This window comes from Pristiophorus japonicus, chromosome 17, assembly GCF_044704955.1.
Source record: "Pristiophorus japonicus isolate sPriJap1 chromosome 17, sPriJap1.hap1, whole genome shotgun sequence".
Classification (NCBI taxonomy): domain Eukaryota; kingdom Metazoa; phylum Chordata; class Chondrichthyes; family Pristiophoridae; genus Pristiophorus; species Pristiophorus japonicus.
The window spans coordinates 75,766,219-75,779,990 of NC_091993.1; the positions used below are offsets into that span (position 1 = coordinate 75,766,219).

At 39.8% G+C, this 13,772-nt stretch overlaps 1 protein-coding gene across 3 annotated transcripts in view; it reads right to left on the bottom strand.

Annotated features, from left to right (window-relative positions):
* The window catches only part of LOC139227798 (homeodomain-interacting protein kinase 1-like), a 76,762-nt gene that overhangs the window by 23,354 nt on the left and 39,636 nt on the right, over nt 1-13,772 (bottom strand). For all 3 annotated transcript variants that reach the window (XM_070858853.1, XM_070858852.1, XM_070858854.1), the window contains exons 4-8: nt 11,630-11,716; nt 8,014-8,198; nt 6,412-6,574; nt 4,101-4,320; nt 2,128-2,246 (exon numbers count right to left, since the gene is read on the bottom strand). In XM_070858853.1, coding sequence (XP_070714954.1) covers nt 2,128-2,246; nt 4,101-4,320; nt 6,412-6,574; nt 8,014-8,198; nt 11,630-11,716 — 774 coding nt within the window. The remainder of the gene's footprint in view (nt 1-2,127; nt 2,247-4,100; nt 4,321-6,411; nt 6,575-8,013; nt 8,199-11,629; nt 11,717-13,772) is intronic.

The window sequence follows — 13,772 nt, forward strand, 5'->3', positions numbered from 1 at the left end:
TTTACAAAATTACATTTTCCAACACTGTAAAAAAAAAAAGTTATTTATTCCAAATTCCCACAATCCTAGAGTGAAAAAAAAGAGAATTAGTAGCTAGCAAGACATTCCCTGATTGATTACAATCACTTGTGGCCCAAACTTGTGCTATCAGGTCTCATTATATGGGTCCCTGCTCTGGATGACTCTGAATCACTGCCCTACTGATCCAAGCTCAAATTACAGAATTGCGTCTACATGGAGCCAGGCAAGGTTGCATTGCTGTTTACATAGAGACTGAACAGGGATGTAAAAATGGGTGCCGATTTTTCTCAGAATTTCCACAGCTCGTTTCCACTGAGACAATATGTACATCAAATGCAAAAATCTGAAATCAATAGTATGGGTAAAAAGCTGCCTCGATAATCTTTGATGATTATAGATACAGTTTCACGTTAAGACTACTGGCTTGGACGGTTAGATACTTATACAGTGATTCAAGGAGAGTAACTCTGTGCTTTTAGTTTGCTTTTAACAGCTGCACTTGATGCAAAAAGTGCTCATTGCTGGCTCCATGTGGACAAGTTTAATAAAACTGTTCTGTCATATCAAATGATTTTTACTTCACTTACACTTACTGATTTAAAACCGCCTTTAAGTCACATGTGAAATTAGGCCCTAGTGAAAACATCAGATATTTTAGCAAAATGTTTCTGCACCAGTAAGTGAATTAAAATGAAAATCTTGGACATAAAAACAGCAGTCGCTACATAATTCACTGTATGAAGTGCTCTGAAATGACTTAGCATGGTACGGCACTATGTAAATGAAAGTATTTGTAGGTTATATGGAATGCAGTTATCTGTTTTGGAACTTTCAAACTACTTTTCCAAAAATAATCTTTTAAAATTTGATCTACACTAAAAGTGATTCACATCCAAAGAATCCTCAAAATTAAGTTCAGTTTTTGTTTAAATTATTGTCTCTGTTCTCGCCTTGCCTCTGCCGTTAGTATACTCTCACCGGCATCTTTTCACATAACCCTTACATTTAATACAAGTCATTTATTTTTAAAGTTTTGGAGCAATTTCAACGTATCTTTCACTTATTGGTGTAAACACCCAACAATATCAAATCAGAGTTGCAGCTGGCAGTACAATGATCTGATTTATTTCAGCCAAGTCAGCAGAATTTTAAGATTGGTAAAAAGGTTTATATAGCTGTCACAATCTTCACATCAATAAAATTCGTTCTGTAATTTGTCAGATTTACGGATTATCTATACATTCTCTTTTTAACAAAATAAGATTAATCTATGCAAACGTCAACACCACAATATCAATGAGAAAAGCACTTGACACCTGCATTCCCTCAATGGCTCAGCAAATTTAACCAGGAATGATCTGATGAATGCAAACCACATGGTCCCAGCTTCAATCTCGAGTTAACTGATTTTAGCAGGACAGTGATAGGGTGAGACTCCTGGCCTCAGTGCCCCTCGAGAAAATACCACAACTCCCACTGTTCTACTGCTGGATAGAACGGGGCCTTATATGGTCAAATAGCTTGCTGACACAAAATGTTAAAGCCCAACCACAAGTAAAGGCCACTTGAGCAAAGTACTTCATTGGTGAAATTGTAGTCCAGTAAAAAGCCAATGTTTTGGGGAGAACAGTAAATCAGCAAGAAAAAAAAATCAAGACCTTTACAGTTATTTTATCCTGTAAAATGTACTTAACATTCTCAGCTATCTTTGGAGAAGTGGCATTTCAGCTGAAATGTAAATCAGATGTTTTAAGCAACCTATATCTTCATTAATGCAGTTACCATATAAACCATTTTTACAAAAAAATTGCAGATTTGAAAGGGTTAAATCTGCAGTTTTAAGCAAGGTATGTGTATTGGTCTCCATGTCCTTTGGTTGCAAGACGAATGAAAGAGTGGTGCTTAGGGGTGAAAAATTACCCAGGGTCTCCAATCCTGATTATTGTTTATGACTGCTGCTACACTCAACCCTCATGAAGTATGACTATTGAGGCAAGGTACCAGGGAGATGCCAGCCCCTGTTGGAGCCCAGCAAGAGTTACTACCTTCAGGATTTGAAGCACAGGAAACAAAACTCTATTTAAAATAGACTGGTCAGCCACTTACCTGAGCGAGAACACCGGGCTGAATCTGAATGGACTGTGCAGCTGATGCCTGTGGTACAACGGGCACTGCATTCTCTACTCTAACAGAAAAGCCAGAATGTTTTGCAGATGCCTGCAACCCTGTCAATAAAAGCACACAGCATAATATTGTTTTTAGGTCATTTCAAAAGTTGGCTTATGAAAAAAAAATTCTCAAAAAGAAACTGTAAAGGTTTTAACATTTTTATTTTAAAAGTGCAAGCAGAAATATTTCATTAAGGTTGTAAGCAGTGTAGCATCACAGGGCAGCAGAAAGGTGACAGGATGCTGATTTTTCCACCCACACAGCAATCCATGATCTCAGTCAAATGAAAGGTGCAAATCCAGTCCTCATGGATCATTATTACACACTATCAAATGGCCACTCCAAATGTCAATACTGAAGCTTGGGAACAGTTTAGTGCCTGTTCTCCTAACCAGAGAGATAATTTTGTGTTGTTTGGATGGGGAAGGGAGAAAAAAACCCAGCAGTCATTAAGGTTGTAGGACCCTCCTATTTTATACAGAAATGTATAAACTTTATCATCTTACTCTACTTAAGCTCCCCAAACAGTGACAGATAAATTGAATGTAAATATGCCAAGTGAATTCAGATGCTGTAACATGCGACCAGGCCTGGCCCATACTGTTTTGCTTCAAGCTCACTAAGTAGTTTCAACCCAGATACAAAATGAATTTATTCTGCAATTACTAGTTTTTTTGATTATTTCCAACTGTCCTTTGTGCTTCTTTGCAGCTCTCAGCACCTTCCATCTGCTCTTTCTCTTTCCCCTTTAATGCCTTTACTACAACATTCCTCAACTTTTGTGCTCACCTAGAGGCTCATAAATCACAGTGCCTGAATAGAAACTACTCAAAGGATTCGATATTTAGCTGAAACTAGTCTAAAGAAATTCAAGTGGTAAGGTGCCAGTAGTGGCAAAAATCGTCAATTATAGTCAGCTGCTAGATTAAAATATTTTCCAGTCAGATTAGCAAATCCAAAATTACTGTTATATTACATCATGTAACCCAATATGAAAAATAGCCAACAAACACAATGGATACCAATAATCGCTTGTAGAAATACCTATCATCATCATCATAGGTAGTCCCTCGAAGCGAGGATGACTTGCTTCCATGCCAAAAAGGGATAAGTTCAAAGGTGTTTCAATGAAGGACCTAATATTCCAGGTCCCGAACTACATCGTGAAGGGTGGAAGGTGCCTGCGCGTGGATTTTTTTTAACGTGTGGTGACCAGCCACCACACGGTCTTGACAGAGCTAGGTCTTGGTCCAGTGGCAAGGGTTACCCCAAGACAAACTGGAGACCAGCTCTGCTGCACAGACCGAGCGCGCGCACACATCGTAGTGTGCGCTGGCCCATGCTGCCCCATGACCCTCGCCTCTTCTGGGCCCTAGATTCACATCTCTCCTGGGCCCCGGTCACTTCCCTCTATGGACTCTTGCCGCTTCTTCGCCCCTCCTGCTGTGCCTGCCGGCACTGCAATCATACAGACACGCTGTGGCCCGGAAATCGTGCGGTCCCCATCTGCAAGACCATCAGCGGGCCGGGGCCATTGGAGGGAGCAGCATGCGGCGGCATACCACTGCAGGGAGCAGCATGTTCTGCTGCAGGAGCAGCGATGGCTACGAAGCCAGGTCGCTGTAGAAACAGAGTCTACTACTGGTCACAGGGCTGAGCCATTCCCAAACTGAGCTTCCTATAAAAGGGATTTACCTGGGCCGACAAAAGGAAATGGAAATCTAAACAAAGAACGGTCTACATACACACACTTGTTTCAAAACCATTAGACTGATGTTACCCTACGAACTTGGCACTCAATGTGTGAAAAGCACATAAAGGAAATGGGAAGGCATTCAGATTTCACAGGAGGCACAAGACTCTTGTCATTTGTACAGGACAGTTTTGAGGGGCAGAGAGAAGTCACTTACCTTGAAATGCTGGTGGACACACAATGAGCGCTTGCTGGAAGGGGTCTGCCTGTGCACACAGCTGTGCTGTTCCAGCCTGCAGAGGCATACTTGCTTGTGCAACGCCCGCTACAGGTGCCGCTGTCGGCTGGTAGAGTGCAGATTGATAATTAAGCAGAGATACATCGGCACTTGTCAGTGAAAGGGTTGCAGCTGAGGAGGTAGAAGCCAGGGTGTTGGCCTAGAGGGAATTCAATGATTAAATTTATAGGTATAACAATACAATAAAGTGTGCCACACTTCCTTGGGATTTAAAAAAAAAATCTAACAGAATAAAATACAAGTAGATTGGTTCAGTTAAAAAAGCACAAAGATTATATCTATAATCAATGTAACAATTACCATATATCTAAAGAACAGGCAATGTGTACCTTGCATATAGTCTTTTCTTCAAAGATTAAAAGGAATATTGCACAAAATCAATTCTCCCAATAAAGCTCTAGAGTGCTATTTGGCGTAAGTAATTTAAAATAAAGCTGGATATGCTTCAAATTCTTCCTGATGCCCTTATGTGAAGACACACGAGACCTTGAGTACTGCAGAAAAAAAACTTGCACAAGGTTCTCAGCATTCTTTTCACAAGGCTTTTGTAAATTCAACGGGTTCAGGTAATGGCAAACCATAAGAGTAAAGCAATAATGATTTGTCTCTCTCCTCAGTTTTGTTTACAAGTTTGTTGTTTAAGATTATATCCATTACTGCTAATTTTTTTTTCACATTTGCTTTTGGCTACGAAATCACAATACTCGATTTTAAAACCATCAACTACAGAAGTTATCTAAGCGAGCAGAATTCCAGACATAGTGAGGCATAACAAAAGGAATAGCATTATCAAATCTGAAAGAATTGAAGGCCAAATTATTTCGTACACAGGTTCATAAAGGGGCTCCACCCTGCTTCACAGGCTATAGAATAAAAATGTTAGTTTCTAATCTTGAATGGAAATCGTGCTAATTAAAGGGTTTCACAATCAGCTATGCCCTCTGTTCCACATACAACCTTTATACTATTACACCGTAGCCATAACAGAATTGGTTAGAATTTCCTCAGTTACATCAACCTCACTTAAACCTACATCTTAGCTTACAAGATTATTTTTAAAGCCAGAGGATTCCTTGCCCATTTGCATTTTGAGTGGAGTGCACATAGCTAGATGAATTACAAACCTTTCCAGTGTATATTCCATTGCACCCATTTCTCTCATGCAATATTTCCCTGTTCCCTCACTCCCTTCATTACATTCCTTCTCTTTCTTTAGAGTTTCTTCCACTCCATTTAAATTTGGATACATTTGATATACCTCAAAACTATAAAGCATTATTATATTAATAGAACTCCAAGTAAAATCAAAGTCATAATCTGGATACGTTCACATAAAATAGCTGATATGCTGAAATTAAAAGGACAGCACACATACCACATATTTTAAATTAATTTTTAGAATATATGATGTATGAAAATAGTGTCAAGACAAAGTACAAGCGCCATTTCTTAACACATATAAAGTTACAATAAAATAGAGCTGTGCTTCACCCCACTGATAATGTGACCTCTACAGGAGCTGAAGTAAAGCCACACTAGGAAGACCTGAAATGTAATCTCAATTTACACATTTTGGGCTGATCAGATTCAGTTTATATGGCAAATGGTATTAAGATTATCAGCACAACATATGTGCTGATTTTTTTCTCTCCTGCAAAAATGTACCAGAGAGCTTTATCAGTTAATATCGAACTCCCACTTCATAGTCCACATAACTAAATAGGCAAAAGTTCAACTCCAGAATATGACTGGAATAAAATAGCTGGAGATTCACACTGTAAATGTAGAGTGAGCATCAATTTACAACTTAATGAAGCACTTTGCCAATTCAATTTTTATTTGAAGAAAACATATTTTGGAGGCTTTTTGTCAATATTGTGCTCATCAAAGTGGGTAATTTCACTGCAGGGGATTGGAACATTCTCTATTTTTGGGATGCAGCGTCAGTATCAGCATTCCCTCTCCTCTGTTCAAATAGTGTTTCTCAGCTTGAAGTCAGAAAAGCCACCCCCATTGCACCAATGTGCTGTTTCTTCCCATTTCCCACAATCATCCTGTGGACTCTGCGTGAGATTGCCAATTCTATGCCAAATTAGAGATGTGCGTGTGTAGTGGATCCACATCCATTAGAAACTGCATTACGACTGCCCAAACTCATTACCCATGGAATTCTTATAGCTAGCAGATGAAGGAGACTTTCATCCCATCACTCTAACAATGTAGCTCCTACCTGATTGTGCATGGTGTTGAGTTGGTTATTGAAGGCCATTGTCAAGTTTGTGCTCGTGTTCGGTGCAACGTGTGCAATAAATGGGCTTTTATTCTGATTTACTGTTTCATAGTTGTTGACTCGCCGTTTGCAGATCTCCATATTCTGAAAGCAGGATTTCACACTGCAAGAAATTTAAACATGATTTTTTTTATGAATGGAGTAAGCGGATTTAAATATACAGTAGCAGTGCACTTATTTCCACTTGCTACTTTGCGCAGCCACACATTTGCTGCAAACATATTTTTTTCCCCAAAGTAGGAGCAAAAGATGCACTGAATCAGTGAAAAATTACCCCCCTTGCATAAGCTACCACAAAAAAAAAGTTAAGTTTACATACACATACTTTTCATAAATACTCCTTTACCCTGCAAGAGTATAGCCTGTCTCGATAGTTTCTGAGGAAACCATGTGCTGGGCACATATGAAGATATCATGATGTTGGAGACAAGTGCTGTACGTGTTCTCCCATTCTATCTTATGTACCCCTAGGATCTGTGCCATTTGGTTTCTTTTCCCAGCTATAAGGTTTTTTGCTCCTCATGTCAGATCTCTAATCATTAAGTATGGGATAGAGCTTCCTTCTATCTATAGATAGAAGGAACTGCAACCTGCATGCCTGTTTTCTGTAAGTATTTAGAAATTGTACCGTATGTTGGGAACTGGAGGCGCTAGCATTGCTCTTACATAACATAAAAGTCGCTTGAAATAATGTCTCAACTAGGAACCAACAATAACTTGCATTTATATAGTGCCTTTAACATAGTAAAACGTCCCAAGGCGCTTCACAAGAGTGTTCGCGTCAAGGGAATATTCGGCCAGATGAGATGTTGGTTTTAAAGAGCACCTTAAAGGAGGAAAGAGGGATAGAGAGACGGCAAGGTTTAGGGAGGGAGTTCCAGAGCTTAGGTCATCGGCAGCTGAAGGCACGACCATTAATGGTGGAGTGATTAAAAAATCAGAATGTGCAAGAGGCCAGAATTGGAGGAGCGCAGCTATCTTGGAAGGTTGTCGGCAATGTTCCTTCTAATCTTGCTTGGCTCTGTGTAGCTCCTTTAAGGGGCTGCGCAGGCCATTCAAAATACTATGCACACGCGGTTTTTGTATTGAAAAGCCGGCTGAGCTGCGCAGCCGCACAGCTTCCAGGGTTGTGGGGCTGTAGGAGGATAGAGAGATAGGGAGGGGCGAGGCCATGGAAGGATTTGAAAACAAGGATGAGAATTTTTAATCAAGGCGTTGCTTTACCGGGAGCCAATGTAGGTCAACGAGCCCAGGGGCAATGTGTGAACGGGACTTGGCGTGAGTTGGAATACGAGCAGCAGAATTTTGAATAAGTTTATGGAGGGTGAAAAATGGGAGGCCGGCCAGACGTTGGAATAGTCAAGTCTAAAGATAACAAAGGTAAGGATGAGAGTTTCAGCAGCAGATGAGCTGAGGCAGGGGCAGAGTCGGGCGATGTTACGGAGGTGGAAACTTTATGTTTTAACAGTACAATTTCCAAAGCTAGTTCCAAAGAGCTTTGTCGCACAAACAATTTTTATTTATGTATTTTAAAAAGCTTACTGATTGCTATGAGGAAAGTCAAGTAGATGTGTCATGGTAACAAATGGATGGTTTAAGGTTTTTAACGGATTAACCCTCTTGTCAGCATCTATAGTCAACATTTTCTTCAACAAATCAATATATTCCCTCCGGTCTGCCTTCTCTGCCAACATGTCTGTTCCCTCCAAATCATTCGGCATGTTCACCTGAAAAAATAAAAAACATTAAACAATAAAAATGCACATAATAAAGAGACACAATGCGATACTGGGTTTGCCATTAACTGTTTTAAGATAAATTTACTAAATACTGACCTTATTTTTTTTTTAAAAAGATAGCGATAGCACTGGAATCTCAAATCAGACCCAGCTTGAGTACCATCTTAAGTAACAAGTGCACAGTTTACGTGTTGCAGCTGGATTTTCTGAGGCTAAACTGGAACATGAAAACCGAGCAGGGGTTGGGCTAGTCCCTCTCACGACACTGTGTTTCAGGCCATATCAACCAATGAATAACTAGTGGGCTGTATCCACAAAACGTTTGAGAGATGAATGTATGCATTTAGCAAATTTCAGCAATCCTCAGAGCCGTGAACACTTCTCATTCTTCAAATCCTTTTTACGTAACATGGGAGAAAATTAACTTTGTTTTCACCAGAAACTGGTAACATAGAACCTTTTATCAGCATGACTTAAGTACAACATACAATAATAATCCTCTACTGATTAATACTTGTGGATTAAGTACTCAGCTATGCCTTGCATAGTAACTAATCTTGTTGTGCACTAGTCACTTATTAACCTGTGAAGTCGGCAAACCCATTAGTCTGTAAAGTAAAGCTATACACTGCCAAACAACATAATTAAACCAATACAAGTTTCTTAGATATGTCCTCATTCCATAAATATTCTTTAAAAAATTAATCAAAGTTCCCCCAATGGTTGTTTTCAAATACGGGATGCAATAGCCATATAGACTAGAGGATCCTGGGTTGGATTCCTCGTCTGTACCAAATTCTAGTTGTGGTTACAGTTGGAGTAATAAAATTGCTCTCAGTACTGATGGACAATAATGGGGTGGGGTGGAAAGAGAAAGAGAAAGCAAAGGGAAGACAGGAAACTTATGAGAGCCAGAGTTCCCTCTCCTGATCGCTGGGGACTGAAAAGTTCCCCTTTGTGAGTACTGGATGAGGAAAAGATCAGGCACGTCATTAAGCAGTCTTCCAACACTCAACTTTCTAGACTTGCGCAGAGAGAATGGCCACTTGGACAAGGCACTGGTGGGCAAACAATGTAGAACGATACACCAGCATGAGTTAGTCGGGAGAGGAGGGCAGAAAGTGCAGCAGAAAAAATATTCTTATCACAAGCCATCAATTTCTAACGTTGAAACAAGTTACAGAATCTTAATTCCCAATACAGAATTTATCTGAAAGTAGAATTACAATTAATGGTATTATTGTATGCTTAATAATACTGAATATCAAACCCCAAGTAGTTAAATTCAAGAAATACTTGGAAGATTCATAGAAACTGCTGTTAAAAGCAGTCTTCTGTGTCCCATCAGCATTGCTGAGGCCATGTGTTGGGGGAGAAGGAGGTGGAGAAAGAGAAGGGGAAAATTCCGGAATTCCCAGGTCAGTTTTGCAATACGATTAGTCGCAGAATGATTGTGTACTGAATGCGATCAGACAGAGGAGCCATTTTTTGGATTAAAAAAAAAACAAGGCTCACCATAGCTCTACTGTTGCTGTGGCAAAGTATCTCAGCAAGATTCCTCCCAGGTAGGTACACCAGCTGCATTGAAAGCTGGCTGGCACCCACCAGAGATATGTTAACCCCGGGATTTCTGATTTGGTCAGGGCCCTCCAAGGTGGATGGGTGGAAGTTCTGCCCTGCCGTTCATCAACTAGCCCACTCAGAATTTCTGCTTTAACATTGCATTAAGACTGTATCTGTGAGCTGCTTCATCCAATGTGGAACTCAGCAATAAAGTCTGCAAAAGTCTGAATTGAATTCAAAGGGCTAGAAATTCAGTTTTCAGCGAAAACGGTATTCTTTCGCCAAAATAACCTTTTTCGCTTCACTACTGCCAGAAATTCAACCTTTAATTTGCGCAGCGGTAAAAATCGGTGTTGCACGAGGATTCGCGGCGCAAACCACGATCCTCGCCAACTTTAGTCCGAGGCCGATAGAGGCCTTGGGAGAGAGGATAACACCAAAAAAAAATTGAAAAAACATTCACAAGACACTTATCTATCGAATCACTGAAAAAGAATTAAAAAAATAAAAACTTTAACTTACCTTTTTTGCAGGTCTTCATACTTACCGTTGCTGGCAGGGCTGCAAAACAGGTTTTACTCGGTCGGTATTCTGAGCGCAGAATACGGGTGCGGAGACGGTCAAATATTTCAGGTCTTGCACGGTTGCGCTCCTCTCCCCAGCGGTACGTGGAAAGCACCGCCGCAAAACGTCACCAAACTTCCCGCTGACCGGTTTTGCGCCAAATATGGTGAAATATCACCAAAAACCCAGTCGCAGTCAGCTAATTTTTAGCCCCTAGTCTTTGTGGAGTCACTGATCTTAAGCTCATTGCTATGGATGGGGAATGAAGTCATTCTAGCTGATGAATGCTATCCTGTGCCATCTCCACCCACACCCCGCCCCCCTTCCCTCCCCCACCAACCATGAGAAAAATTTGCATATGTGAGTGTCAGACCTGGCTGTGGTACCCTTTATGATAAAATATAATTTGCTGTTTCTTTAACCATGGGACCATTGTTTGCAATCCCCCACTGCCACTCCATCAGAGATGAGCTAATTTAGCACAAACTAAAGATTAAACCTAGTCTTTATTTCAATACAAAACCAAGGACTGCATTTATCCATTAACCCATCTGGGAGCTTTGTGCAGATTTTTCATAAATGGGACTAAAAATCCACAAGTGCAACAACTGAAACTATTCTGAAGGATTAGTTCAAACATTTCTGCCTAAACTACAAAGCACCATCACTTTTATACAAATTAGATAATAAAGCATCTGTATATCTCTCACATTATAGAACAAACCAGCCATTCTATACAAGCACTAAACAACTACTTGGTCGACTATGTAGACCTGACAAAACAAAGCAATGCTTTCCAGATGCACAAGACTGGATGATCCAGACTTGACCAACACATGTTAAATTCCTGCCAACTGCACAATATAAATTTTTAAAGACCCTGATGAAACAGCACCAAGCGGTTACAAACCTGGTGCCCAAGTGGATCTGGTGGGCTTGATGAAACTGTTCACTGTAAACCGATGTTAAAGATTTTAGGCTTTAAGGCCCTCAAAATGTACCAGTCTTGAATATGGTCAAGTTTGTTATCGTGGATCAGAGCAAAGAAGGGAAATTCCCGGTGTTGCCTCAAATGTGCTTTGTGATCAGATGATCACAGAGCTACGGTCATACAGAAGTCAGTTTAAAGGAAGAGCTACTTACAGCCTTCGTAGCCAAACAAAATATACAAGGGATTTATATGAAGAACTGGAATCAGACAATCCGATTAATTTATTCACTTTCAATTATTCGACCAATAAGCAAAAGATTCTACAACTTGCAGCAAGCCAATGTTCAATTTTCATGCTTACCTGAGCCATATCATCCAAACAGTTGAAAATGTACTTCCTCGCTTCCTTCGATTTGATCCCCGTCTCTAACTCATGTTCTTCTGGTGTCTAAATAGAAAAAAATATGACTCTCCAAACAACAAAAACACACTCACAAGCTATAGTGGAACTTTATGACAGCACAGTAACACTGAACTAGAAGCATACAATCTATAATTGTGTACTTTGGATTGTACAGACAATATGGCCAGTTATGTTGATCCAATAATAGCTGGTTTTCCAACACTGAAAAATTTACATAAAAACTTCACAGACCACAACTACTAGCAACTGCACAAAAAAAAGCTCAACGCTATATTTCTTTAGCCCATACTTTTAACTTGAAAATGACCAGATTATTTTTCTGACTCCATTTTAGAACATCACATAAGTGATGTGGAAGTCAATCTGCAGCATAGACTAACTAGGATTAGGTTTTTAATTTCAAATAAGACTAATCTATTTCTTTAAAATGTAAAATATGGTTATGTCAAAACCAGAGAGTTTCAAATTATTAGGATTAAATAGCCCAAGACCACTGGGGTGGGGGGGTCTTTCTCAACAAATTATTAGTTTAGTCTGTGCATCTTATTTTTGATAGGTTTATAAAGGAATTTTGGCAAGAATAATATTACACTATTAAATATTTCCAGTGTAATATTAACTAAGCCTCAATTCTTAATACTATTGCAGTTACATTGGTGCCTACTATACAGATTCCTTCACTCTGGTTACAGTTCATATAGAACTAACTAACATTAGGTGGCTTCCAATATTTAATATATTTTGTTACGGGTAATGTCAATTCCAAATTTCTACTGCTTGCCCTCAAAATCTTTTATTTTAAAGCAGGGGAATGTAAGAAGATTGTTAACCAAATTCAGATTATACAATCTGAAGTATTTAAAAATTTGAACAGAAAATGCTGGAAATACTCAGGTCAGGCAGCATCTGTGGAGAGAGAAACAAAGTTAACGTTTCAAGTCGATGACCTCTCATGGTGAAAGTTTCAGTCCTGATGAAAGATCATGGACCTGAAACGTTAACTCTCTCTCCTCTCTCCTCTCTCCTCTCTCCTCTCTCCTCTCTCCTCTCTCCTCTCTCCTCTCTCCTCTCTCCTCTCTCCTCTCTCCTCTCTCCTCTCTCCTCTGATGCTGCCAGACCTGCTGACCATTTCCGTATTTTCTGTTTTCATTTCAGATTTCCAGCATCCGCAGTATTTTGCTTTTGTTGAAATAATTAAAATGTGTTTCTGGCACTGCAGTTGGCCAACAAGCTATCTGGCAACTAAGTCATCTCTTATCAGGAGCAACATACAAATAATTTTAAAACCTTGAAACAGGGAAACGGGAGGAAAAGCCTAATTCAGGGAAATAGGAGGCTGTACAAAGCTTCTTACGGAATAGCTGGGAGGGAGCAGCTATACCGCCTGAAGCTGTGTGACATTGATTTTTGAAAAGAGACTTTCTTACATTGGCCAGTAGGTGGATTTTGCAGGCAACGGATACTACAATAGTTATTTCACAGTGCAGTCTATACAAGGATCAGAACAGCATAGAACTAAAGCGAATTAGGATTATTATGGCTGACCAGAACAAGCTCCATTAAGCTCTATACCACTACCGAACATGGAAGTTAGATAACTGTTTAACCACTTTTATCAACTGTAGGGATGCACCAGAAGTTTAAACGCCGAGAGCTCAGTAGATGCAATGCTAGAAATTCTCCAACTCGAACACCCAAGTCTGACATTCACACCCAAGGGAAAAGGAAAGGAATTTGTTTGGTTATATCTACATCTGGTATCCCTTCCCACATTGTTTAAACATATATCTGGGTAGCCATCAAGCAGTTCAGACTACACCTATAATTAACAATTCCTTTTCCAAAGCTGCAACCGATGCAGTTATACACATGTGATTGGTGTAGCAGGAGAAAGAGTATATTGAAGATAATTACTGAAGATAACGAGGAGCAAGTTAAAAAATTCAGCAGCTGAAAGCTGCCTTTTTAATGGATCGCAAGTGCAGAATCGGGATGTTGGAAAAAAAAATCCGGCTTTCAGTTTTTAAACATGCAAGTCTAATTTGAATCTCCCATGGCTGTCCAATTTTTTTTAAATCAG